Genomic DNA, 26,273 nt, shown 5'->3' with positions numbered 1-26,273 from the left:
CGGCTGGGCCCGTGAGCCATGGCCGCTGAGCCTGCGCGTCCGGAGCCTGTGCTCCGCAACGGGAGAGGCCACAACAGTGAGAGGCCCGCGTACCGCCAAAAAAAAAAAACAGCCTCTGTGGAGACCGGTTTCTGCTCCTCTCCCTATAAGCGCTCATTCATTCTTTTTGATAGCATTGTTGTCAATTGACATTTATTAATTCACTCTTTAAAATATCCATGCAATTGAATAGAATTTCCAATTCTTAGGATGTCTGTCAACTACACACTAGGTATCAACATAACAAACGAACTTGATTGATTACTCACAGTTTAACCAAAAAAAAGGATGTGAAATTCGTATTTTAGCCAGAGGAAGATTCTCAGCATTCCAGAACCAGAACATTGCATTTTGAAAGATTAGATTTAAATGCTCTCTTCATTAACGTATTTTAAGATCAGAAAGGCTAAAGAGTTACAGCTATAAGAATTAGAAAACTTGGAAAAGATTTCAAAATGTCATCCGGTTCATCCCCCTGCCTCTTGGCAAATCAATGTTGAAGCTGATCTAGGTCACTGAAAAAAATTTCCATTGAGAGAGGTTCTACAATTTCTTTTTGTAGTCTGATTTAATGAACTGAACTGATTTCAAAAAACATTAATTCACTTAAATAGCGCTTTTTGTTCATGTTCTTACCCCTGTTTAGAATGCTTTCCTCTTCACCCACGCAAATTCTGCAATGATTTAATAACATTAATTCTCCATAAAACCTTACTTGTCCATAGAGGCCACTGCTATTTTTTTCCACTTCTGAACTACAACATTTATTTGACAATTAAATGTGAACTCTCATTCCTCTTATAAAGTTACATATATATGTTTTATTCAATATTTCGTTAACGTAAATATGGTCTCTCCGTTCATCCTGTCACTACCAGAAGGGCAGGAATTGGAGCCTGAACAATTGTTTTGCTTTAGCATAGTACTTCTTGTATGCAATAAGCACTGATAAATCATTGTTCAGTTTTGCACTAGAGCTGGCTCATATCATTTTGTTAGAGCCAATTGTGCATATCCCTTTCCAACCCAGTGTTGGTGACATCATGTTGGTAGCTTCAGGTCAATTGTGATGGAAGTATTTACACCATAGAAATTGGCAGATGCTACAACTCAATGGCCTGGGTTTGCATATGGCTTTACCATTTTACTAGTTGTGTGACATCGGGTGAAATATCACTCTGCTTCTTAGTCATCTGATACTACTCTGCCTCTCAGTTTCTTCATCTGAAAATAAGGATATTGAATTATCTACATATTTCATAAAGTCGTTGCGAGTAGTATATGAGTTTGTGCATGTACACTACTTGGAAAAACTCCATGGTACATAGTAAATATTCAATAACTGATAGCTTAATTTTTATTAGATCATCCATCTACCTATCTCATAAATTCTCAGCTGCTCTGTGAAGCTTTCAAGGAAGTCCACAATATAACCATGCTTGATTTTTGCAACATCGTCTCCCACAATGCCTCAGCTGTGTAGAGTAGGACACATTCTCTGCTGCCTCAGGGAATTCTTCTTCACCTACCCATATGATAAGGGAAGCTGACCACAGGATGAAAATCTCTCTCTCTGGATATTTACAGGAGAAGGGTCACTGGCTGAGAGATTGGGGCTACAGCAGTAGCTGGTATGTTCTAGCATCCTGACTTCACAGGCAAAAGTTAAACCTCATTTTCCACAGAATCAATGGAAGAATATAAGACTCGGTATTATATTTAGTTATACTGCAGGTTAAATAGGCTTTCCTGGGCCAGGTGGGAATTTGACCAATATTTATAATACTGTTTTATGGGAAAAAGTATTCCCAACTCCCCAAAATCCTTTTGCAAACAAAATTTAAGAATACAATTCTTCTGAATTGTGTACTTGGAAATTAACGAATAGGTTGATTTTTCTGGGTTAACTGATTCACACAGGATTTGACTAAAAACTTTTTCTTCCCTAAGATCTTGAATCAACCAATAGAATAATTAACAGTATGTAAAGATAGGAAAAATAATGACAGATTTTCCAAACCAATCTCCAGCCCAACCCCAAACTGGGAAGCATATGTGCTTTAAGTTATAGACTTTGGCTCTCAGAACCATAGAGTTTTTTTAAATAGCTTTTATTAAATATTGAGTAGTATCAAGAGGATTTTATAAAATATTGTTGAGTGTAAGGAATAGCAATACAATGAAAAGTTGTGTACCTACCACCCTGCATATGAGATAAAATATTACTTATATCTGTGAAACCCTGATCTGGTCTCTGATCCACTTTGGAGGTAACCACAAGCTTGAATTTGGGGGTTATTGTTTTCTTATCTTTATAATTTTACCAAATATTAGTTTCTCCAATATATTATTTAATTCTATACGTTATTGAATTTCACATAAATGGTATCATATTTAATAATTCTTTAGCAAGTGATTGTTTTCTTTTTGAACTTTAATTTGATACATGACATACATACAGAAAAGTGTACACTTCATATGTGTGCTGCTTGATGAATTTCTGCAAGTGAATATACCCATGTAACCTTCACTGAGATAGAGAAACAGCATTATCAGCATCCCAGAAGCCCCTGTTGGCCACCTGACAGTCACTACCCTCCTTTCTGCCTGGGGTATGCAGTATACTGCCTTTTAACCTTGTAGATTAGTTTTGCCTGGTTTTGAGTTTTTTATAAAGAGAAACATACAGGATGTACTCTGTCACTTCTGGTTTTCCCATTCAATATTATTTTTATGAGATTCATCCTTATTGTTACATGTAGATTGAACTTAGTTCATTCTCATTGCTCATAGTATTCCATTGTGTCAATATATCGTAATTTATCCATTCTACTGTGGATGTTGGCTGGGTAGTTTCCTTTCTGGTTATTATGAAGAGCATGGCTATGATCATTCTCCTATATGTCTTTATACTGAAGCAATGTGTTGTTTTAGTTCAATATTGGTTTCCTGAGATTCATCTATGATACTGTGTGTAGCTGTTGTCTATTCATTTTCACTGTAGATAGTTCTATGGCATAAGTATTCCCCTGTATGCTTATCCTTTACTGTTGATGTCTCTAGTGTTGCTATGAATATTCATATATTCTCCTAGAGCACATATGTACAGGTTTCTTTCTGGAATAATTTCCCAGCTGAAGTGCTATAGCTCCTTTCCCCCAATATATTTCTAGTCCCAATCATTCATTTTTTAAAAAAATTTAATTTAACTAAAAATTGAGATATAATTCCCATTATATAAAATTCACCCTTTGAAGCACACAATTCGGTAGTTTTTAAATATATTTACAAGGTTGTGCCATGATCACTACTATCTAATTCAAAAAAATATTTTTATCACTCTATAAAGAAATGTCATACTCATTAACAGTCGCTTCCCTTTACTCCTTCCCACCAGCCCCTGGCAACCACTAATGTACTTTCTGTATTCTGGACATTTCTTATAAACAGAAGCACACAATATGTGGTCTTTTGTGTCTGGCTTCTTTCACTTAGCAGAATGTTTTCAATGTTCATCCATGCTGGAGCATGGATCAGTACTTCATTCCTTTTTATGACTGAATAATATTCCATTGAATGGATATACCATATTTATTTATTCATTCACCAGTCAATAGACATTTAAGTAGTTTCCACATTTTGGCTATTATGACCAATGCTGCTATGAATACCTGTGTACAAGTTTTCGTGTGAATGTATATTTTCTTTACTCTTGGGTGTAATTGCTGTGTTTTATGGTAATTTTGTGTTTAACTTTTTTTTTTAATTTATTTATTTTTGGCTGTGTTGGGTCTTTGTTTCTGTGCGAGGGCTTTCTCTAGCTGTGGCAAGCGGGGGCCACTCTTCTTTGTGGTGCGCGGGCCTCTCACTATCGCGGCCTCTCTTGTTGTGGAGCACAGGCTCCAGACGTGCAGGCTCAGTAGTTGTGGCTCACGGGCCTAGTTGCTCCGCGGCATGTGGGATCTTCCCAGACCAGGACTTGAACCCGTGTCCCCTGCCTTAGCAGGAAGATTCTCAACCACTGCGCCACCAGGGAAGCCCTATGTTTGACTTTTTAAGAAACTGCCAAGCTATTTTCCACAGTGGCTACACTATTTTACACTCCCACCATTAATATTCTAATCTCTCCACATCTTCTCCAACACTTGTTGTTCATCTTTTTTGTTATAGCCATCCTAGTGGATATGAAGCAGTATCTCATTGTGATTTGAGACCATTATGTAATAATATATAAACAAGATCCTTGTCAGTCAAAAGTTTTACATTGTTTCCTTTCATCCCACTTCTATCATACATCCTGCACAGAACGTGTCTTAATGTAATATATTTTTATGCTTTAAAATGTTCAACCAGTAATGCTGGACTATTTTTCAGCAGCAAAAATAGGTACACAAATTAACAGGTACATAACTTAGAAATTGTTAGCTTCCTAGGTCCATACGTTTCTAATTGTTAAAATACTTCTTCTGGTTTGAGTTATTATATTATTTGTGTTCCCATAGTATACAACTGATGAAAACAACATAAATACATTATATTCTTTTATAAATAATTACTGAACATGAAAGTCAAACTTTTTTTGGAAATGCATCTCTTAAGGAGTAGACTGAAATGGTGCTTTTGGTGTCTTGATTAATGGACGTTCTGTGTGGCAGCCAGGGAATTTTTAATTTGCCCTGGGGCAATGCGCCATACGAAGGGAAGGTGGCCAGGAGGTATCCTTTCTTTTGTGAAGTGGGAAAAGGGAAATATAAAGAGAGAAAATGCGAAGCACAAGCAAGTTCCCAGGAAGATCACTTTTAAGTATATATGACTTTGAGGATTTTAAAATTAATTCTTAAAACAATCTGTGTTCCTGGAAAGTTCTCATGTCCTGTAGGGGTACATGTAACCCAGCATTATGTGGGAAATTATCTTGATGCAATCAACGGTAGCCTCTAAGAACACTAAGGCAAGCTATTTGTCACTGAACTAAAGGCATACAGACCACATTAAGAATCTTGAATTGTGCAATTGATTGAAATTAATTGAAATCAGAGGAAGAAGCAAGAGGATAGAGATGGTATAGATTGATACACTTAGGATAGGGTGCAAAGAGGGTGCATATTTCCAAATTATGCAAAGTTTGTATATTTCATTTCTTTCTCTGATGCTTTAATATTCTCCTGATGGTGTGGTTACAAGCCAGAATGGAGGTTTATGCAACAGTGTTCTGCAGAAGGAAGGTTCCTAGAGCCAGCGCACACTTGCTTGTGGTACACCTGGTCATAGTTGTAGCTTACCCATTAGATCGACGAGCAGCTAGCTATTGAGTTTCTTGGGCAGAGGACACATGGGCCAGAATGGATGTCATCAATGGGATGCCCATTTAAGACCCTGGGAATATTGAGTGCCTCATATTTACGTAGTGTGTTGTGATTATTTGATGCTCTTGGTTCTTCTAACCCTTTCAATTGACGTTAAGTACACATACGCTCTATTTCCTTTATGTCTAATGTGTCTTACAAGCGACTACCTTCTATATTTAGTTTCATTTATCCTCATTTGCTTCTCTGATTTTCTAAAGCAGAGTGAGTATTCTTAAATAATACAGCAAACCACATTACACCGGGTTTGAAGACCACTGATACAGCAAAAAGTATTGATCCCTGAGCACTCAGGACACAGGGTGGGCTGAAGTAGTGGAAGCCGCACTTCCTTGCCCGCAAGCACAAGCCTCTCATTTCTTTACACCAGTAAAACATGTAACCTATCGTCATTTTCTATGTGTTCCCCATCCAGGGTAGATACTTAGGTGTGGAACTGCAAAGTCACAGAGCATATGTGCAGCTTCACCTCTACTAGATATTACCAAGCTGTGATCCCAAGTCTTTCCCCGCAATTCACAGTCTCAATAAAATGTAAGAAACTTCCCATTGGTCCACATCCTCATCAGTATTTGATCATTTTGGACAGAACTATAGGATTTAATAACACGAAAAGTTCCTATTTTAAAGGACAGAAAATTCAGGTCGAAACAGAATTTTAAGTAAGTTTATTTATACATTGACTCATTTAAACAAATATTTATAGGCACTTATTGTATTCTAGACATTACACTAAGTGCTGAGGATGAAAAATGAATGAAACCAATCCCTGCCCTCAAGGAATTTACACTCTCTTTGAGAGACCTGTACGTGAACAGAGAATTCGGGAGACGAGTGCAATAATGGAAGTAAATGCAAATTGCAATAGCATTGATGAAAGAAAGAGAGAAAATGTGGCTGACATGGGGGCAAGGGATAGTAGGAGATGTGTAGGTTGGGGTTTTTCATAAGATATGTTTGTTTTCAAATTCGGGTTTCACCTTTTAACCCCTGTACTTGTGGCTCTGTGATGATAATGTGAGAAGGCCAGATCGTGAAGGGTTTTATCCCCTGGCCCATGTGATAGATGATATAGAACCACTGAAGAGTTTCAAGCCATGTAATGACGTGGTTGACATTGTGTTATAAAGAGACCTCTGATGGGAACATGGAGGATGATTTGGGATTGAGGCAGGCATGAATGGTGTCAGGGAGATAAGCTAGAAGTCTCTTGCAGTTGAGATTCAAGATGATAGAGGCTTGAACTAACACAGTGGTAATGGAGATGGAAAGAAAACAGATATGAATGATATTCAGGAAGTAGAATTAATAGAATTAGGTGATAGACTAGAAAATGATGAAGACTAGTTTATCTTAATACTTAAGTTTCTTAGTTTATCTTGATACCCAAGTTTCTGCCTAACAGGGAATATTCATCCATTCAGTCAACTAATATATATTGGTCACATACTATAAGCCAGGCCTTATGCTAGCTGCCAGGGCTACCTAGGGCTACCATGTTACACCACTCCAGGGAACATTATTCACATTGTGTACATGTGGAACATAGTAGGAATGGAATTCCCTGGACTTCTTCTGTGGTATGGTTCCAGATTATTTGTGAGCCAAACAAATATAGTCCCTACCATTATGGAGTTCACAATCCTGTGTTCAGTAGGAGTATTAATAAAGATGGGGGGAAATAAGGACCGTGTACAGTGGGCCTTTGCAGTATAAATGTTGTCCCTTGTTTCCCTTTCTGCTTGGAACAATGAGCTAGGTATATTGGACATAATTGACCTTGACTGGTTTATGGAATGAATCTTCAGATGGAAATTTCTGTGAGGTCATAGGACATGTTGGTCTGGAGCCCTTGTTCAGGTTTTATGGTGAGTAAGTTAGAAAGATGTGCCAGGGGCTTCCCTGGTGGCGCAGTGGTTGAGAGTCCGCCTGCTGATGCAGGGGACGCGGGTTCGTGCCCCGGTCCGGGAAGATCCCACATGCCACGGAGCGGCTGGGCCCGTGAGCCATGGCCGCTGGGCCTGCGCGTCTGGAGCCTGTGCTCCGCATCGGGAGAGGCCACAACAGTGAGAGACCTGCGTACCGCAAAAAAAAAAAAAAAAAAGATGTGCCAGTACACTTCCCATTTTGCACCTCTACCCTTCTCTTCTAAAACGTGCCGAGAAGAGCTATAGTTCACATGTGGTCATGTTGCTGTGCTCCTGGAAGGGAGTTCAGAGGGAAGAGACCAAGTCTCCACTCCAATATAAACCTTCTGAAAGTTTTTTTTTCTTTCAGTGGCTTCAAATTGCATGCTCTCTGACAGAGAAGAAAAGAAAGTTGAGCAACTTGTGTTAAAATTATCAAGGCCACATAAGATTTTCACATAATACAATGATTTCAAGGGTGAAGTGAATGAATTAAAGCGAGTTTCTTTTTCTTTTCATACATGTGTAATAAAAATCGCTGATGGACTGTTTAGACTTTATGTAGATATAAGCCACCCTCCCCTTTTTTCAGTGACAAGTGCAATGCAACTTTCCAACTAGTTTTCTTCCAGTTTTTTAATTTTTGACACTGACAGTAGGAAATCTTCTATAGAAAGTTTGGTTCTGAATGGAAATATTCTTGCCAGAGGGAAATTTTATTGTTGAGTTTATAAAAGTTTGTAAAACAAAGTTGAGAATTGAAAAACTTTCAAATTGCAAAGCTGACTCTAAGTTATGGCTCTATGTATCATACTTCTAGTAATTCTCGGCTTATTAATATATTTTCCATAGTTCAACTTTTATCACAGATACCTTTGAAAAAAAATATTTATTTTTGTGTCAACAATACTGTTAGCATCAAAGAAGCCATGATTAAATCTTGAATGACAACATGTAATAAATTGTAACACCTCAACTAGTTTCCATGTTTACAGTTATGGGCACACCATAATAATACCCTTCAATAAGGATAAACAGTGAAGCAAGTTAAAAACAGGAAAAAACAGCTATGTTCAATGAAACTACCAGATGCAACCCACATTTTCAGTAATCTTAGAGAAGAATAAGCTTTAAACTAAGTAAATCAGATGAAGATCTGGAACATTTCATCAGTTTCTTTTTTACTTGACAATAATGAGAATAGCGTCAAATAAGATTTTAGATTTGTTCATTAGCCATATACATATCAGTCTGACCTAAATGTTGAAGTCAAAATCCTAATTAAGACTTGCTAGGAAGAGTCAAGTAAAAAGTTTGATTTTAAGGCTTGTGAAAAATCCATATTTCAAAATGCCTAAGAATCAACACATCACAGTTAAGCCTCAAACCTGGTCATCAAAAACTATAGAAAGTTAGAGATTTTACTTAGGAAAGAGAAATAAATATATTCTCTGGGCAAAGATGTGAATTAACAGAAAAAGAACTGTATTGACAGAAGAAAGAACAGTGGCCAAGTAACTTTTTTTTTAAATACCTTACTTTTCTTCCCCCACTCTGGTGAAAGTTTATTTCCACCACATTGACACCAGTAGGAATTGTCTCTTATAAAACTCCTATAAAGATTTGATAATGGAATCCATTTAATTTATTAAAAGAATCTAATGAATTTAACACCAATACTACACTTACAGAAATGAAAAGTAACAGGCTCTAAGTGTATCGTGTTTGCAACGTATTTAATTTAAATAAAATTGAAGATAATTCTTCTAAAACAGAGTTAAACTACAAAGAAGACATATTTTTGCCTTTTTAAAATTGCACAGTAGGGAATTCCCTATCAGTCCAGTGGCTGAACTCTACGCTTTCACTGCCGAGGCCCCAGGTTCAATCCCTGATCGGGGAACTAAGATCCCACAACCAAGTGGCCAAAAAATTGCATAATTAAAAGCATATGACTTGTATTTTTGTTGCCAAAGAGTGATAACCAGGTAAACACATACACAGAGTTACCCTTACATATTATTTATTACATTATTGAAGGTCAAACTCTTCTGTTATATCTGCTATTGAAACCTCAGTTAGGTACTGAAAGTTATAAGGTATGTTCTTTTGTGGGGGAATATGGAATGATTGCAATTTGTATTTACATTTAGTAATATATTAAAAAAAGGAAAGATGGTGACAAAGCAGGGAGGTCAGGAATTGCTCTGTAAGTTCCGCATCCCCACAGAGCTGGGCCAGGATTAGGATGAAATGAATTGAGGCACTGGCCTTGAGTGCAAAATTTAAGGGTGTTCCAAGAAACCCATTATTCAAGATAATATTTTCATGCAGTATTCTTAAAAATCAAATTTAATACCAAAAGATCCACGATTAGCAAAGTATCAAAACTTTAAACAAAGATAGGATGGGAACTTCCCTGGCGGTCCAGTGGTTAAGAGTCCATGCTCCCACTGCAGGGGGCACAGGTTCGATCCCTGGTCAGGGAACTAAGATCCCACATGCCCTGTAGTGCGGCCAAAAAATAAAAAATAAAATAAAATAAGATAGGATGGGACCCCGCCCTTGCGGGATCTTCTGTCTCACCCTCCTACTGGCCCTTCCCAGAAAAGCTTCCATTCAACTCTTCTGTTCAGATCAAGAAGGGTGAATGGGCTGGGATAGTGGGATGAGCACCAAGATCAAGGCTTCTAGAAGCAGCCTAAACATTCTCCCTCCTGTAAATGTGTACAAAGGTAGGAATCATGGTACCAAGGTCCCCGTGACCTAGCTATAAGTAGCTTAGCCAACTTTATTTCCCCACTACATTACAATATTCCCTTCTAGACAGGATAGTCCCTTTAATGTTCCAACAATTTTTTTCCACTTTGATTTAGCTGTGGATTTTCTAAAAATACTTCAAAGAACTTTAAATCTGCTCAGAAGAAATAATTAAGTACATTTGGGAAATGCTATATTCTAGTTTCTTCCGTGGAGGTTCAAGATACCTATAGCATATTAAAAGCTGGGAGAAAATTGGCAGTACTAAGTCTATTTATTTTGTTTCATTCAGCGTTTCTCTGGTTTATTTTACTGTAGAAACGTAGCATTGCCTAGTCTCTGACTTCAAGTACAATAAGGTAGCATCATTTAATCCGGCTCCCTGTCTTTCCTGGGCAGTAGCATTTTGCTCTCCAGATCCTGCAAGATATCTATCCACCTTCCCTGATTCTGGCTTTTTATTGGATCTAGGCATGGAGCAGCTCTGGAATTTTTGTGTGTGATTTTATTTATGTATATTTTAATTGAAGTGTGGACTATGGGATTTAATGACAGATGTCAAGAGACTCTGGGCGGGAGAATATTGACCCATTTTACCTCTACTCGCTGTCCTCTTTTTTTATTTTTTGGCTGTGCCATGCGGCTTGTGGGATCTTAGTTCCCCAGCCAGGGTTCGAACCCAGGCCCTGGCAATGAAAGCGCCTTGAGTCCTAGCCACTGGACTGCCAGGGGAATTCCCAGTGTCTTCTAAGTATATATTTATCATACTTCTCAGGTAGAGATAAGTCAAATAGATGTGATGTAATGTTGGAAATGCTCTTCTTATAATGACCCAAAAGGTGTGACCACAAATGGAAAACACTGTGAACAAGGACATCATGGGGGCCAGAAAATTTTAAACCCTTGTAATATCAGTGTGGGAACAATGAGGAAAGACAGACCACACAGTAATTTGAACAAGGAAAGTTTAATATAATTGTGGCCTATAAAAATGGATTGGAGTAACAAAGAATTGGCTAGAAAGAAGTCAAGAGAACTCTAAAGGCTATAAGAATAAGAGCATCCACTATCCTCAGGACTGAAACAGAGCAACCAAGAAAGAGTCCCCTTCTTTCCTCCCCCTGGGCTGAGATACAGATCTTACTGGGAGAGCACAGCTTTGACTCCCTGGATGGTAGAGAAGTCGCACTGGTGGAACTTGCTGGCAATCTGCCCTCTAGGCTGCTAGGGAAAGCTGTTCCCAAGTAGGTGACTTACCAGAGACGCATAGCTATAAAACAGTCAAAGGTGGAGGGTGCTGGGGGAAAATGCTGGGTGCTGGTGGTGGCTGGCTGTGCACAGCAGGAGCCTGGCACTGGAGAAACCAACTTTGCTGCAGCAGCTGGGCCCTGGGGAAACTGCTGGAGTGTGTGCTGGAAAAATTAGGAGCTAGAGAAGCTACACTTGAAGGGCTGTAGCAACCTGCCCTGTTGAGCACAAGGGAACCAGGAAGCAAACCCTTTTCCCTCTGTAACGTTTCTCCAATGCCCCCTACTGACAAAATGTCAATGCCAGCTGGTAAGGAGAAATATTTAAAGGGCCCAGATCCATTTTCACAGAGCAGGTAAAAAGACGAATATGGACATGAGAGGTAATAAGTTGATAACCGGCTCCTCTAGGGAATAAAAATGATCTGGGGAAAAATTGTGACTTATAGGAGTGTGATTAACAGATCTTTCCCAACAAAAAGATAATTCAGATAATTCATCTGAAGTTAAAAAAGATAAAAGAAACATTGCGTATAGAACTTGATTATGGCTAGATGGGAAAAAGAAAGTGCTTTCTCTGAGAAAAGTCTAGTTCAGGAAATCCTGGGGGCAAACACTGGAGGAAGAGTTTCTTAATATGAAATACAGAGGAATAAAACACTCAGGATGGTGACCCAGAACTGGCATCCCCTAGGATTGCAGCTAAGAGAACCAAGTTGGATTATTGCTGTTCTGTTCTTTTTTCCCTCTTCTATTTTTTCTGCCTTTCTAGTTGGTAATTCAAATTTCTCAGACTGTGCAAATGCTGGTTTTGTACTTTGTTATTTGGACTAAGACTACTATGATTTATGTTTCTCACCCTGAAGGCAAGTTGGAGAGAGCAGACAAATGGTTCAGGCCACCGTCCCAAAGTCTAGAGTGAAACTGTAGAACCGTGGGCAGTGGGATTAAAATTGGATAGCAACCTGCCTTGGTGCCTTGAAAGTAAAATGCAAGAACATCAATAAAGAATGGTTAAATTACTACAGAAGTTAAATTATTACTTCCTTTTAGGGTGTTCTTAGATGCTTCATCACAGACATTTGTAAACTTTTACATATAATATTGCACTACTTCTCGGAGATCACTGCCACCCACATAGGACAATTACCAACACCAAAATACCAAAGGGCTGATTTAAGAAGATGAGTTTTATTTCTCTGACTCCTGGGTAATAAATGAGATTTTTAGAAATTATATTGGTCGCCTGAGGTAAAAACGGTGTCATTTAGTAAGTTGATATTACCGTCAAACACATGTGCCACTCTAGTCAGCGTCGTTCCTGAAGTACAATTAGACAGGTGCTCCATCAATGTGGAAATGATATGGCGAGCGTCAGCCTTCTTATGACAATGCTGCACTCTCTTATAAATACCTGAAAATGGTCCACGGGAATGTTAACTGGAACAACAAGGAAAGGTTTAGGATGCTAAGCCCTCTAACTACAAACATTCATCTCTTGTTACAGCCATGCAAATTATTATAGGTCCATTGACAAAGGGAAACATTGAGAGAGCTTACAACAAATCATACAGTATTGAACTGTATAAAAAATTAAAATGAAAAAAATATGTCAGAAAGTTTTGGGATCACTTAAGTTATTAAGCTAACTATCTTAAAAGTATATATAGGACTTGTGAAAATCTTGCATACCAGAAAATTCTTGGTAAGCTCATTTACGTTTCTTGTGTAATCATTTGTAGAGCACATGGAATAAACCTGTGCAAGCCATACGTATTGTTTTTCATGTTCAGACTACATGGAAGTTTCTTTACTCTTTTCCCATCTATGCAGTTAATGTGCTCTCACTGTGAAGGATAATGGAAGATGCTGACATATACAGATGTGTAAGACAACGGTGCTTCAAGAGCTCATGCAAACGCACTAACTTCTCATTCTCTGATTTTTATTTTGGCCCATCTAAAATGATTAAGTGAAAAATACTAATCTAACTGATTAACATTTTATACAGAAAAGAATAAGTTAAATGAAAAAATTTTCACTTTTAAAGAACCAATTTGGACCTTATAAACACTCAATTCTTCCATCTTCTGAAATAGCTACTTCTTTCTGCTGATCCATTCCACCAGAATCCTGCATCATTTTCTCTTCAGGGCAGGGACTGGCAAACTTTTTCTGTTTAAAAAAAACCCAGATATTAAATATTTTAGGCTTTGCAGACCATGCAGTCCTTTTCACAACTACACAATTCTGCTCTCTTAGGCGAAGGCAGCTACAGACAATACACAATTAAATGAATAAAGCCATGTTCCAATAGAACTTTGTGGACACTGACATTTGAATTTACATCAGATTCATGTGTCATGAATATTATTCTTCTCTTAATTTTTTTCCCAACTATTTGAAAATGCAAAAACCATCCTTAACTTGTGGGTTATACAAAAATAGGCATCAGGCGAGATTTGGCCTGTGGGCTGTAGTGTGACAACACCTGGTCTACTGGCAGTGCTACTTCTACAAGGGCTGGGTGACTTTCACTCAATTACGGTTCAAAGGAAAACTCTCTAAAGATGGTTCTATTTATAAAGTTTTCCCATACAACCATTCAAAACTTTAGCAATCATCGATATGTCCATTATTTTTTACTGCATGTCTGAAAGGTTGTCCCACTTTATTAGCTGGCCCATCGAAAACTGTTTTACAATTTCACAGTGACTTTTTCACTTTTCATGAAGAAAAAAGTATATATAAAATAATTTAGTGGTTAGAAGATGAAACCTGAATGAAAGCAGCACGGATTCTGGTCTTGGTTTTGGGAGTTCAGTTCTTTGACCCGATAAATAACTTGACCGTTTCACATCTCATTTTCTTTGTCTGGAAAGTCAGAATTTCCAGGTGTTGTTACTAAACAGTTATATTAAACGTTAAAGGAGATGGAGGGGAAAATTAATGCTTATATTTTCCGGAACAGGCACATGTTCAGAAAAACGTGTGTGTGCGTGTGCGTGTTTTAATGCCATAACATACAACAGAAAAGAGGCATGCTTCTGAAGAGAAATCTTTTGGGTGATTTGTTCTGAACATTTCAGGGTAGAAAAAAAAAAAAATCTAAGCCCAAGAGTGAGATCATACAAACTATAGCACAAAATACACACATGTAAAATTTCACAGTTTCCCTCTGTGCCTACTATTACCAGGAGAGGTTCAGTTTAGGGGTCTGTAAAAATGTTTTCTTCCTTTAAGTATAACACTCTGAGCCAAGACATCATCAGTTCCAGGCTCCGTCAGCTCCAGCTGAAAGTGTGAATGTTCAGCAAGAGGATATTTTTGAAAGGAGACTGAAAATCCGCTGTGCCAGGTACCTGAAACGTTGTTAGGGTATTCGGTGGAAAATTTCATTTCCCCATTATAAATAACTGTAGGATATTTTAAGGAATCCAAGACTAGTAACTTCCAAGAGTTGCTTATATTAGCTCCACTGAAATGTGAAATGGAGGGAGGATGTCCAAGGATGGCTATAAAGCTGAATTACCGGATATGATTAATTAAAATAAATAATTCACCATTGATTAAATAGCCCTTAAAATCCCCAGTCAAAGCACCCAAACACTGAGGCCTGCATATTTTGCTATCCACCAAGTAAAACAAAGAACGGACAAAACAGCAATGGAGAAAGAAAGAGGAAGGAAAAGCCCCCGTGATGGTTACTTAAGTTCAACTGCCCTAGAAGTTCTTATTCAAAAAAGCCCGTCTGGTCGCCCATGTTTGAAATATTGACTGTTACTGAGCAACACATTTTCTGGTAGTTCCCGGTTCTGTGGATTTCCAGGGAGAAGGACAACTCCAAAGAAGGCGGCATAACACCGACTATGGTAGTTACTGAATTTTTGGGGGTGGGAGAGGACAACTCCAAAGAAGGCGGCATAACACCGACTATGTTAGTTACTGAATTTTTATCTCCCTTTGACCACAGAAATAATCAGCTTCCGGTAACTTCTCTCCTCCTTTGCAGCCCCTACACGTTCAAAAACGCAACAAAAAAAAGTCAGAGATCTTTGATAGACTGAGGTGCAATGCGCCCAAAATAAAACTGTCTCGTTAAAAGGCAAAAAAAAAAAAAAAAAAAAAAAAGCCTTGTGTGTGAGTTGTGTATGTGTATTTATGTGTCAGTGTGGGGATGTGTGAGGCGTGTGTGCTCCGGTGCATGTGACTAAGTGGGGGGGCGGGGGTGTAAGGTAGGAAACTAACGCAGGCAGTCTGGTCTCTCTCTTTTTTTTTTTTTTGGAAGAGTAAGCCTGGCTTCCCTTGGCTGGTCGGCCGCGTGAGGTTGGGAAGACGCGACCCTGGCGCGCGCCGGCAGCGCGGCAGTGCCCGGGGTTAGAGCTCTCCCCTGTGACCGAAAAGATAATTAAAAATCACAGGCGCAGGAGACAGCTCCGTTCCTCGCTGCGCATCAAGTCCGTCGGGATAAGTGGGTCCTCCTCGCATGCCGGGGGCGCCCGGGCTCCGAGGCCAGTGGGCCGCGGCGAGGAGTAGGTTGGGCAGGGGGTGTCCCAGCGGATGATGCAGAATGAGTCATCCAGGGTGGCAGGCGATCGTGGGAAGGCCGAGGAGGCGGGAGGGGCGCGGCGAGGAGGCTCGCGTCTTGCGGGGGGATTTCTGGGGAGAGGCGGGAACGTGGGGGAGAAAACTGGGGAAGGGAAAGCCGGACGAGGGACGCGTGGAGTTGTGGATGGGGAAAGGGAAGGTAAAACTAAAGCCCCAAAGAGGAAAGAGCAGTGTCCCCTGGACCGCATCCTTACCCCCGCGAGGGCGCTCGCCGAGCCACCCCGCCCCACCACCGCTCGCACGGCTGGAGGCCCCTCAGTCGAGGGAGCATCTATTTAGAGGGCAATCCTGGTCCCCAAGCCACTCAACTACAGCTCTCCAAGTTCATCTTGCGCTTGAAATAGACTCCAGAGACCTTGACAGACACCAGGTCCCCTCTTCCGCACCCCCAACGCTCTCCAGGCCCCTTCAAAGGCGCAGACCCCCAAGTGCCCGCTGGGCTAGTGGAAGCGACGCTTTAAAAAGCGGGAGAGTCGTGGCAGGTCGCTACCGGGGTGAGAGAGGCGTTTGCGCTGAGCAATAAAAATGCCGATTAATGGGTACGTGGATTGATTTAAGTAAGATGGGGGGGGCGATGAGTGATGACTCAACTATGTTTCTTCCTGAATACTCCGAAGAGGAGGCACTGTAACTTCATTTCTTCTATAAAATCACTTATTACTGCCTAGTGTCAGCTACGCTGTTAGGAATCTTTGAAACTTTGGCAACTGATGATTCTTTTTGCAGACAAGTTTTCGAGCTTTGCGAGGTTTAAAGGAGATTGACAGCAAGGAACGTAGCAGTACACTACGAGGAGGGGAAACGGCCCGGTGCCCCCTTCTTAGGGGTGCAATAGCCTCAAGCGGATTTCCCGGCTTCTGCGGGCGCCCCACATTGTTTTGTTTTGAAGGCTCAGAGTTTGAGGCTGGTCGGAGACACCCACGTGCTTCTGACTCTCATCAGCGTAATGATCGCCTTAGCCAGAGTCGTGTCTATATAAACCACAAAAACCTAATCATTAGAAATCCCAGCCTCCAAAAACCACATTTTAGGTAAAACTGCCGTTTTTTCCTGCGCTCCTTCATCCTCTCGACCACAACTTTTTTGGGGATCCAAAGTCGCTTTTTAAATCCACATTGGGAAATAAATACATAAATAAATAGCCATTGAAGCATTTTGAATATTTTATTCTGTAGTTTTATTTTTTTTCCCCGGGAGTGGTGGGGGAGAAAGTTAAGACATTAGACCTAATTTTAGATGCAAAATAGACAATAAAAGATTGAGATTCATGGAAAACTGCTGGGGTTTTCCCCCAGGGAGGGTTTTTGCAACTTACTTTAATCATCAAGCTGACAGTTTTCCAGTCCTTAAAAAACTCACCCTTGTTCTCTAGGAACGACAAGTCTGAATATAGAAGAAAAAAGTGTCCAGCCACCCACTTGAGTTTCTGAAAAGTATTTTGACAAGTGTCCCCTCCATCCCAATTTTTTGTGTCACTTAAGTAAAAAACAAAAACAAAACAAAACAAAAAAACCCCACCCAAACCCTGCAAAATCTTTTTTTCCCTCGGGAGCCGCTCCGGCAGAGGTGGAGGGGGGGTAGGGTGGGGGAAGGGTGAAGAGAGCTGAGAAGTCAGCACAGACGCTCAAGAATTTTCCTTCCTCCTCTCCTGAAGTTACAACGAAAAATAACGACAGTCAGATCAGCCGGCGGCTCTCTGGCGTCTCAGCTTCAACCTCCTCCGACCAAGAGGGGGTTCCTTGTCTTGGGGGGAGGAGGCGAGAAGCAAGAGGACGCGACCAGGCGAGATCCCCGTAGACCGGGGCCGCCTCTCTCGGCTTCCGAAGCTGCGCGCGGCGCCCCGGGGGCTCCTTCTCGCGGCCGGCGGGCGGCGGCAGCGGCTGCGATTCGCAGGCTCGAGATCCGTTGCCCCGAGATCCGCTGCCCGCGACTTACCTCCTGGCACCTCGAAGCACGAGGGTCAGGGGTGCTTTGCAAAGAGCAGGAGAGAGTGGATGCGAGGAGGTGGCGGTGAGAGGGCGAGAAGAGGAGAAGGGAAAGGAAGGAGCCGAGCCGGGGAGCCGGGCTGGCAGCCGCCGCGGGAGGAATCTGAGTGTGCAGCCGGCGCGGGGGGAGCGGCGGCCGCCGCGGAGGAGGCGGCGGCGGCGGCAGCGGCGCGGGCGGGCGGGCGGCGGCGCGGACGCCTGCAGCTGGGCAGCAGCGCGCGGCGCGGAGCGGCGGTGGCGGGCAGCGCGCGGCGATGCTGGCCTCGGGGCTGGACTGCTGAACCCACTCGGCCCCACCGCCGGACTCGAACTGGGAGGGGGCGCCAGCGCACCCAGGACGCGGTGCCCCACGGGACCCCACTACAAGCTGCTGCAAACTGAAGCCTCCCGCCTCCCCGGGCCAAACACATCCCGGTGCCCGTTCGCAGCTGCCACCCCGGGTGTTCCAAAGGCTCCGGCAAGATCTGCGCCTCCCGGGTCTCCCCACCCGCCAACCCGATTGCTCCGCACCGCCACCTCTGGCTCCCGTCAGACTCCGCCCGGCAGTCGGCTTCATCGAACTTGATTTCTCACCTCCTCAGCCCCATCACCTCCAGCCCCTTTCCCCCGTCTCGCCTCCACCCCCCCAATTTCCTCCTCCTCGCCCCTCATTTCCACCCTCCTCCCCCTCCCCCGGCCACTTCGCTAACTTGTGGCTGTTGTGATGCGTATTCCCGTAGATCCGAGCACCAGCCGGCGCTTCAGCCCCCCCTCCAGCAGCCTGCAGCCCGGCAAGATGAGCGACGTGAGCCCGGTGGTGGCTGCGCAACAGCAGCAGCAGCAGCAGCAACAGCAGCAGCAGCAACAGCAGCAGCAGCAACAGCAGCAGCAGCAGCAGCAGCAGGAGGCGGCGGCGGCGGCGGCGGCGGCGGCGGCGGCGGCGGCGGCGGCCGCGGCGGCCGCGGTGCCCCGGTTGCGGCCGCCGCACGACAACCGCACCATGGTGGAGATCATCGCTGACCACCCGGCTGAACTCGTCCGCACCGACAGCCCCAACTTCCTGTGCTCCGTGCTGCCCTCGCACTGGCGTTGCAACAAGACCCTGCCCGTGGCCTTCAAGGTAAGAAGCTGCGGCCGCCCCCCGCTCCCCGCCCCCGGCCGGGCGCCGCTGGACCTGCCCGCCGGCGTTTCCAAGCCCACGGGGGCCGGGCCCCTGACTCGGACGGCCTCCAAGGCTCCTACCTCGGTGGCTCTGACCCGAGGGACCCCCGTGTGGCCCTCTTCCTCCGGATCCCACAGCGGGCTCGGGGCTTAGTGACCCCGCGCAGATCCTTCCCTCTCCCACCTGTGCCCGTAGCCACCACTTCAGCCCTTGTCCCCTTTATCCGTTCATCACCCCTGGAGCCTTCCGGCCAACTTCCCGACCCACTCCTCTGAGCGGTCTCCCCTCCCCCAGGAGCCCCCAGGTGCCCACTCTCGGCGGCGCCGCCGGGACGTGCTCCACCCCGCCCCCACTCCCCAAGAGCGAGGATCCCCGGCGTTCTCCCCCGAGACTCCCGCGTCCCCTTCCCCGGCATCCCGGCCGGGCCCGCACCGCGGGCCGCCGCGCCGCCCCTCCCCGGGATTCCGCGCTCTTCCCTTCCCAACCGAACGCTCTCCGCCCGTCTCGGCACCCCCTTCTCTGACCCGCTTGCGCCTCGGCGGCTCCGGCCCCTCCCGGACTCGGGGGCCGGTGTTGGTGGGGTGCCGGCGCCGGGCGTTTGCGCCCGGGGCGGGGCGCCGCGTGCCGGCTGCTGGCTGCGGCGCGTGGGCCGCATTATCAGTATCCGAGAGGGTCCCGGGCGAACCTAGGGACTCAGGGAGCCAGTGAGGGGCAGACAGGACGGGGGCGTTTTCTCCGTCTGCAGACCCGCGCCCCTTCCCGCTACCGGGAGGAAGGCGGGGCTGCAGGGGTCGCCGCGCGCCCGGAGGCGGGGGAGTCCGGGAGTCCCCGGCGCCGGACCCTCAAGTGCAAGGCGGCGCGGGCCAGTGGAGGGGGCGGGGGCTCCGGCCGCCTCTTCCACCCGGACCCGCTCCCCGCCTCGCTGCGCCCGGGAGGGAGAAGGGAAACCTGTGAAATGCCTTCGGCTCGCCCGCCTTGAAAACTGAGGTGATATTGTGCGATTCGCCTTATTCTTACTTTTAAGGACTCAGACCCCAAAGGTCCCTCCCGTTTCTGAGAGGTCGTGGGAGGCTCGGGCCCGTGGCCCGGGCGCCGAGGGAGTGACTCCCGGGCTGGAGAGCGCCCTGCGCGCGCCTCGCGGCCTCCTCCGCCCTCCCGGCCCGTTAGTTTGAGGGCGGGTCTCAGCAGCTGGAGTCGTGGGCACCGGCTCCGCAGGTTGAGGGTGTAGGGTCCGGAGTCTCTCCGTAAGGCAATCGGGATCCCTCGGGCAGCCCTCGTCCCCTCGCGGAGCCCGCAGGGCCGGGAGCGTCCCAGGTTGCTGGGGAGATGGGGTCCCGGGCCGTGCTCCCTCTCGGGACTAGGCGCCTGGGATGGAGGGGGCGGTGAGCCAGACAGGGACGAGAGCGCTCCCAGGAAGATGCTTACGGCCCTGTTTAGCCTCTGAACCCGCGAAGGTGGGCCTGGGTCCCCTGGGTTCTGGGATTGTGGAGAGCAGGGTTAGCCAGGCCTTGGGGGGAGGGGGGGAAGAGAGGAATCCTGCCAGTTCCTCCCTTGTGGACCCTGGGGCCAAACTCCCACGGGCCACTGGCAGTTCCCGGTTGTTGACCACCCCCTCCCCACGCGCACCAATTCAGATTACGTGCGTGGGTGGCGTGGAAAGAAAGAGGAGTCCAGGTCAATTAGAGCTGGTTATCTCGCTATGTCTTGTATCAGAACAGAAATCGAACGAATTGTTATGGAAAGGGGATGTTGCATTCTGGGGCAAGTTTCATTTTGTAGCTGGCTCAAGAAATGTGTGTGTGTTTTAACCGTCCCATTTCTCCTTTTATAAACCACCCATTTTGTAGGTTAAGCTTTTCTTCCTTGAAATATGAAAAGCTCAGAGTATAGGCGAATCGTAGAAATTTGGATTTTCACATGAGAGATATCTTTTACAATTCATCCTCCAAGGGCCCAGAATTTTCTAATTGGCCTTATGTGAGAGCGGAAATTTGCTTCCACGCCCCCCCCAACCCCTTAAGACACAAACAAAAAAAAAACACTTGATGAAAACAGCAAATAATACAAATAAATAGATATTTTATATATAAAATGCCACAAGTTAGGGTATGAAAAAATTAAGGATAGGTGCCTACACTTTTAAAATATGTCATTTAGATGTCTGATGTTCTACATTCCGTTTATCCTGCTAAACATGTTTAAGGTATAACTGTCTTGAACTATACTCTTACATATATGGTGCTGAATTGATTCTGAGCGTTAATATTTTGGATAGAAAGGATGTTTTTGGCATAAAGATAGAATACAATTTAGTTAAAGCTATTCTCAGATAATTTGGCTATCTTCAGGTTTTCTCACTACCACCCTTTTAAAATTATTTTAAAAATAAATTGCTTTCTCTGCCATTCATCATACTTATTTTTAATTACAGATTGTTTACTTTTAACCAGTAAACAAGACCATAGATAACACACGGCCATATTAAATTGAATGTTTTAATTCATATTAATTGAAAGTTAAATTGAGTTAACCAAAAACTTGACTTTCATGTTTTCCCACCCCCTTACCTGTGTTTAACAAAATTCAAATAGCGGGCGACAGCTGAGAGCCACTCAGTATAGAAGTTTTGTCTCTGTTGAAAACATGTGTAGACATTTGGAACATCCAGATTTTGACAATAATTTTTTTGTTTTCATCTGAATGTTAGTAAAAACAACCTCTTTTTACCTTACTTTCAAGATAAAAGCCTGTGAGCTGTAGACTTTCTAGACTCTTGCAACATAATCAAATACATGTGCAAAGAAGAAGTAATATGAAGAAGTCTCAGTTTTAAAAGTGGTGACAGCAATTTGGCTGTCATATTTAGAGCTATGTACACAGTAAATTATAATGTTGTTAGGTAGATAGCAGACAGGTAAATATATTTAACACAGGACTTAATTGTTGAGAAGTCTGGTATTCGAATCAATATAATATTTATTGAGCTCATATTTTATGTCCGTGACACTGAGCTCGGCAAGGTAGAGAATCAGAAATGCATTCAGTAGACTGTGTTGTGATACGTTAACTTAAAACAGCACTTCAGAATGATATTGGCAATGTATTGTATTAAGACATGTCATGTATTAGAGCTGTTCATTTGATCTTGTTTTAGGATTATACGAAAGTAGTTAATTCATTTATACTCTGACATGTAAAAGTGCAAAAACAACTTGTGTACTTTAAAATACACCAAGCTGTTTATTAGAGTTATATTTTTAACAAAGTTCTGCAGTTTTGAAATGTTCAGTGCTCCCAGGTGTCAAGGAAATGGAAATAAATATTTTTAACCTTTCTCTCAGGTGTATCTCACTGAAAGCTTAAAATAGTTAAGGCATACTATTAGAAGATCCTAGGCCCTTTCTGTCCTAGGTAACTGTAGTGATGAAAAAGCAATACGCAAATTCAGCTCATTAGTTAATGGTCAGGTAGAAATAGTGGAGAGAACATGTTAGCCCTGTATCCAGTAGCACCCTTGTAAGTTAGGGGTCTGTCAGCATTTCCACCCTGAAGCCTGGTGTTCAGGGTTCATAACTCAGCTGCTTTAAATAGCTTCAAGCTGAAACACTATGCAGAAAATTTAAGTCCAGATGTATATTTTAAAGCTAAAAGTAGTGTAAGACTATTGCACTGTTTTAAGTTAGCAAACGCTGGACTATATATTTACCAGTATCATATGTTTTTCTGGCAATGTTAAAGAAAAAAAACACAGTTTTAGATATATGATCTATTGCTCATAGTTAATTCTGCATGTTTAATGATACCTTTCAGTATTTGTCATAAGTAGGGTTTCAAAATGATGGAGCAATTTCTATTTGAAAATAATTTTTCAACATCATTGGCTATTTTTCTCTTCATAAGCAAGTATGCAGCTAATAACTATTTGACATAATGAGTTGTAGTTTCCTTACATGTTTAATGATCAGATTTTATGTTTGTGTCTTTTTTAATGTAATTTTACCTAAACAAAGAAAAACAGGTTATTAAACCTGTTAAAACTTCGCTAAACCTACTATGAGTTGCTGTGCAAAATTATGTAAATCATAATAGATCTCAAGTTATGTAAAGACAGACACATTTTTGTGTTATGCCTGTAAATGCAATAAAAATTATTTAAAGTTAAAAATTTTAGGATTGAGTATATAAAACTTACTGGTAAGTTAATGGAAACAAATAATTTTAGATGGAAAATAAACACTCAGAAATTTTAGAAAACTTATATTTGAAAACAGGCATAGTAAAGTATCGTTCATTATTTTCTCCCCATTGGCATTGCTGTTTGTATCCTTTCAAAATTCCAGAATATCCATTGTTAGATGATCTAAACCAGCTTGATACATGGCTCATAAGTTTCTGGCTTAAATTGAAGTAATTTCCATCAAATTTCTCTTTGACATGTATTTTAAAAATTATGAAATGATATTTTATATTGTATTTACTCTTTTCTCTACAATTCAACCAGGTTTTTCTAAATTCTAAGTTAGATTCTAAGAAGTAACTAATATTTGTGAAACTTTTTGATAGTTAAAGTTATCTTTAAATAATTATCATAGAAATAAAACTTTTCCTTTTTGCAATTACTCCCTTACCTCTCTTTGTATTCCAAAGAAAGATTTGATAAGATTCTATCTTGAAAAATAATTATATTTCAGTTTTGCTGCAAGTGCAGTGTGCCCAGTGATATTGGTCTGTAAGAGTAATTGATTAGCGAAGACTAGACTTCTGTACGTGGAAATGTCATAGGCAATTTAAATTTCCATATAATAAGACCACAAAAACAATTTTAAGGGCCTGAGTTAATTCTCTGTTGTTCCTCTTTCAGAGTAACTCACAGATTTAGTCGTAGGGAGTCTCATAAAAATTTTCAATAGCGTTTCTAGAGTTAAATATTCTTTTACTTTATTTTGCACAAGCTCCGTATCATGTGATTTAAATGCTAGTTATAATGAGGTGTGCTAAATAAAGGAACTTCTTTCTCTATTCTAAAATGTCAGGACACAAAATTACTTCCCTCTTCCCCATGAAGTTTCTTGAATTTGTAGATTTCATATGTTAAAAGCACCTAGAAAAGTAACTGTCAAGTTTTCGTCACAAATTATTCTTTGCAGAACAACTTTTTGTATTGGGTAGTGTGGAAACAAATTTTAATGCGTGCTAACTCCTAACTAGTTAAAGGGCGATTTTTGACTACTCTCTACCCGTTGAAGTGTTTTCCATTGCTTGGGTTTGGTACAGATGAAATGTGTAAAAATTTCTTGATTCTTTTGGTTTTCTTTTAGATAAACACAGTCGAGAATCTCCAAGGGAAACTTTTTAGCTTCAGAGATCTACTTTTTGTTTAAACCCTCAGACATATAATTACACTTCTGATTGATATAAAGTCACATACATTACTTCTTATCCCCCCTTTTTTCCTCAGAAAAACATTAGGCAATCTGCTTTGGTAGAGTGAATAGCAGAAAGAACCAATATATTTAGCCATTAAAATAGAATTCAGCCATAACAGGAAAAGTTGTCACTATATCTTGTTAGTTAGCAATTTTTTTTTTCCGGGCCAAGTTGTAAGCCTCATAGAAGACTCACACATTTTGTGATGACTTATTTGTTTTGTTATTAAATGTAATGCATAAAACATACCAATATTTAATATTTAATTATACTGCTTAAGCAAAGAAAAATGGATTTATGTATTTCACGCTTAGGGATCTTTTCTTTTGTATTTTCCCATATTGAATCAATTTTCCTTTTCTTCTAACTAAAAAAAATCCATTATGTTAAAAATATGCAGTAAAATAATAATGTCCCAGAGCTCTTAAAAATCTTTATATTGGGGCAGATTTCTTCACTTTTTTTAAATGAAATTTAGCCAGCCTGGAGTGAAACCCATCAGCAGTCCTCCTGTATCTCTCAACAACACCAAAAAACATCTCAGGACATGAAGTAAAGAATTACATATTCAATTGAACCCTTTAAGGAAGCTTATAAGTAAAAGCCTGTGTTTAGCACACAGCTGACTTGGAACAGAAGTTAGCTTGCTCATCTTACAAAAAGTACATGATTATAATCGTACTCTATACTTATATAGTATCTTCTACATTTTACAGACTTTAAAAAAATGATTTCCAATTTATATTGGAAAACGGTAGTTTCAGGAGATGAAGTTACTTGAGATCATAGCAGATGTGTAACAGAGGTGGGGGAGAAGTGGGGCCTCTTGATTTTTGGTGCATTAATTCTCTTCTAAACAGTACAACTTTTCTACCTTCATTAGTGCACTTACTGGTTCCATATTTACTTTGACATAGAAAGCCTCACAGCAGGTGTTAAAACACAATATGCTGAGTGTAAAAAATGTCAAACATTCAGATGAATACTGGCAGACAGTCAGTTTTTTCAGTATTTCAGTATTTTTCAAATGTGCACATTTTTGGCATTGTGAATTCAAAAAGTTGAAAAGTACATTGCCCCTATCAGGGGTACAGCGTTACCTGTGTTCAGCAGCCACTTGAGGCCCTAGGTCAAGTATGCAGGAAGGAAGTCACGTTCTCAAGGGATTTACCCTTGACCTGGGAGACTTCTCACATTGAACAGAGTAACCGTATATTCCGGGTAAAGGATAGTGGGCATGAGTCCCTCTCTTCTGGGATGGAAAAAGTTGTCAGAAAACTGGTTTGGAGCAAGGGCATATTGCTGCTAGCTGGGGATGCTGACTCAACCTTTAACTGGTTCTCTCATGGACTGTTGGCAGTGGGAAGTGGTGCTCTTTGTGGAGCTCTTTCATTTATTTATTTCAAAAATGTTTATCAAACACTTACTCTGTGCCAGGCACTGTTTCGGGAGCTGGGTGTATAGTGGTGAACAAGACAGATGAAGGCCCTTGTGTAATTTCTAGTCTAATATAATCTGGGCTCCTAAGAGGGAGTCTCATGGCTTTGGGCTAGCATATCAAAAGGAGTAGAATGGTCATTCCTATACGTACTTTGAAATGAGGATCATTTGAGTCCAGTGGGATGCTCAGGAAGTGGTTTCTGTAATTTAAGGACGGCTTTAAGGTTTTAAACTGAATAACAAAGTGCTAAAGAAGGAATGGAACAGCCTAAGAGAACAGTAAGGGTGAAAAAAATATTGACAAGTTTGTTTGTTTGGCTGTTTCCCTGGCTTGAGCAGAGGGTATAGTGGAG

The 26,273-nt window shown here is 42.2% G+C and overlaps 1 protein-coding gene across 9 annotated transcripts in view; it reads left to right on the top strand.

The window, feature by feature from the left end:
* RUNX2 (RUNX family transcription factor 2) overlaps positions 1–26,273 on the top strand; it is a 312,766-nt gene that overhangs the window by 68,264 nt on the left and 218,229 nt on the right. For 5 of the 9 annotated variants that reach the window (XM_089918650.1, XM_089918648.1, XM_089918651.1 and 2 more), the window contains exon 1: positions 18,501–19,011. In XM_089918650.1, coding sequence (XP_089774776.1) covers positions 18,616–19,011 — 396 coding nt within the window. In that variant the 5' untranslated portion in view covers positions 18,501–18,615. Of the gene's footprint in view, positions 1–18,500; positions 19,012–26,273 lie in introns of those variants that run through there. The other 4 variants (XM_089918652.1, XM_089918653.1, XM_022582032.3 and 1 more) reach the window with 1 other exon arrangement.

This window comes from Delphinapterus leucas, chromosome 10 (genome assembly GCF_059928025.1).
Source record: "Delphinapterus leucas isolate spDelLeu-1000000601 "Yukka" chromosome 10, BTC_Dleu_Yukka2, whole genome shotgun sequence".
Taxonomy (NCBI): domain Eukaryota; kingdom Metazoa; phylum Chordata; class Mammalia; order Artiodactyla; family Monodontidae; genus Delphinapterus; species Delphinapterus leucas.
Note: the sequence above shows the minus strand (reverse complement) of the source record. Positions and strands in the feature narration are given on the sequence as shown.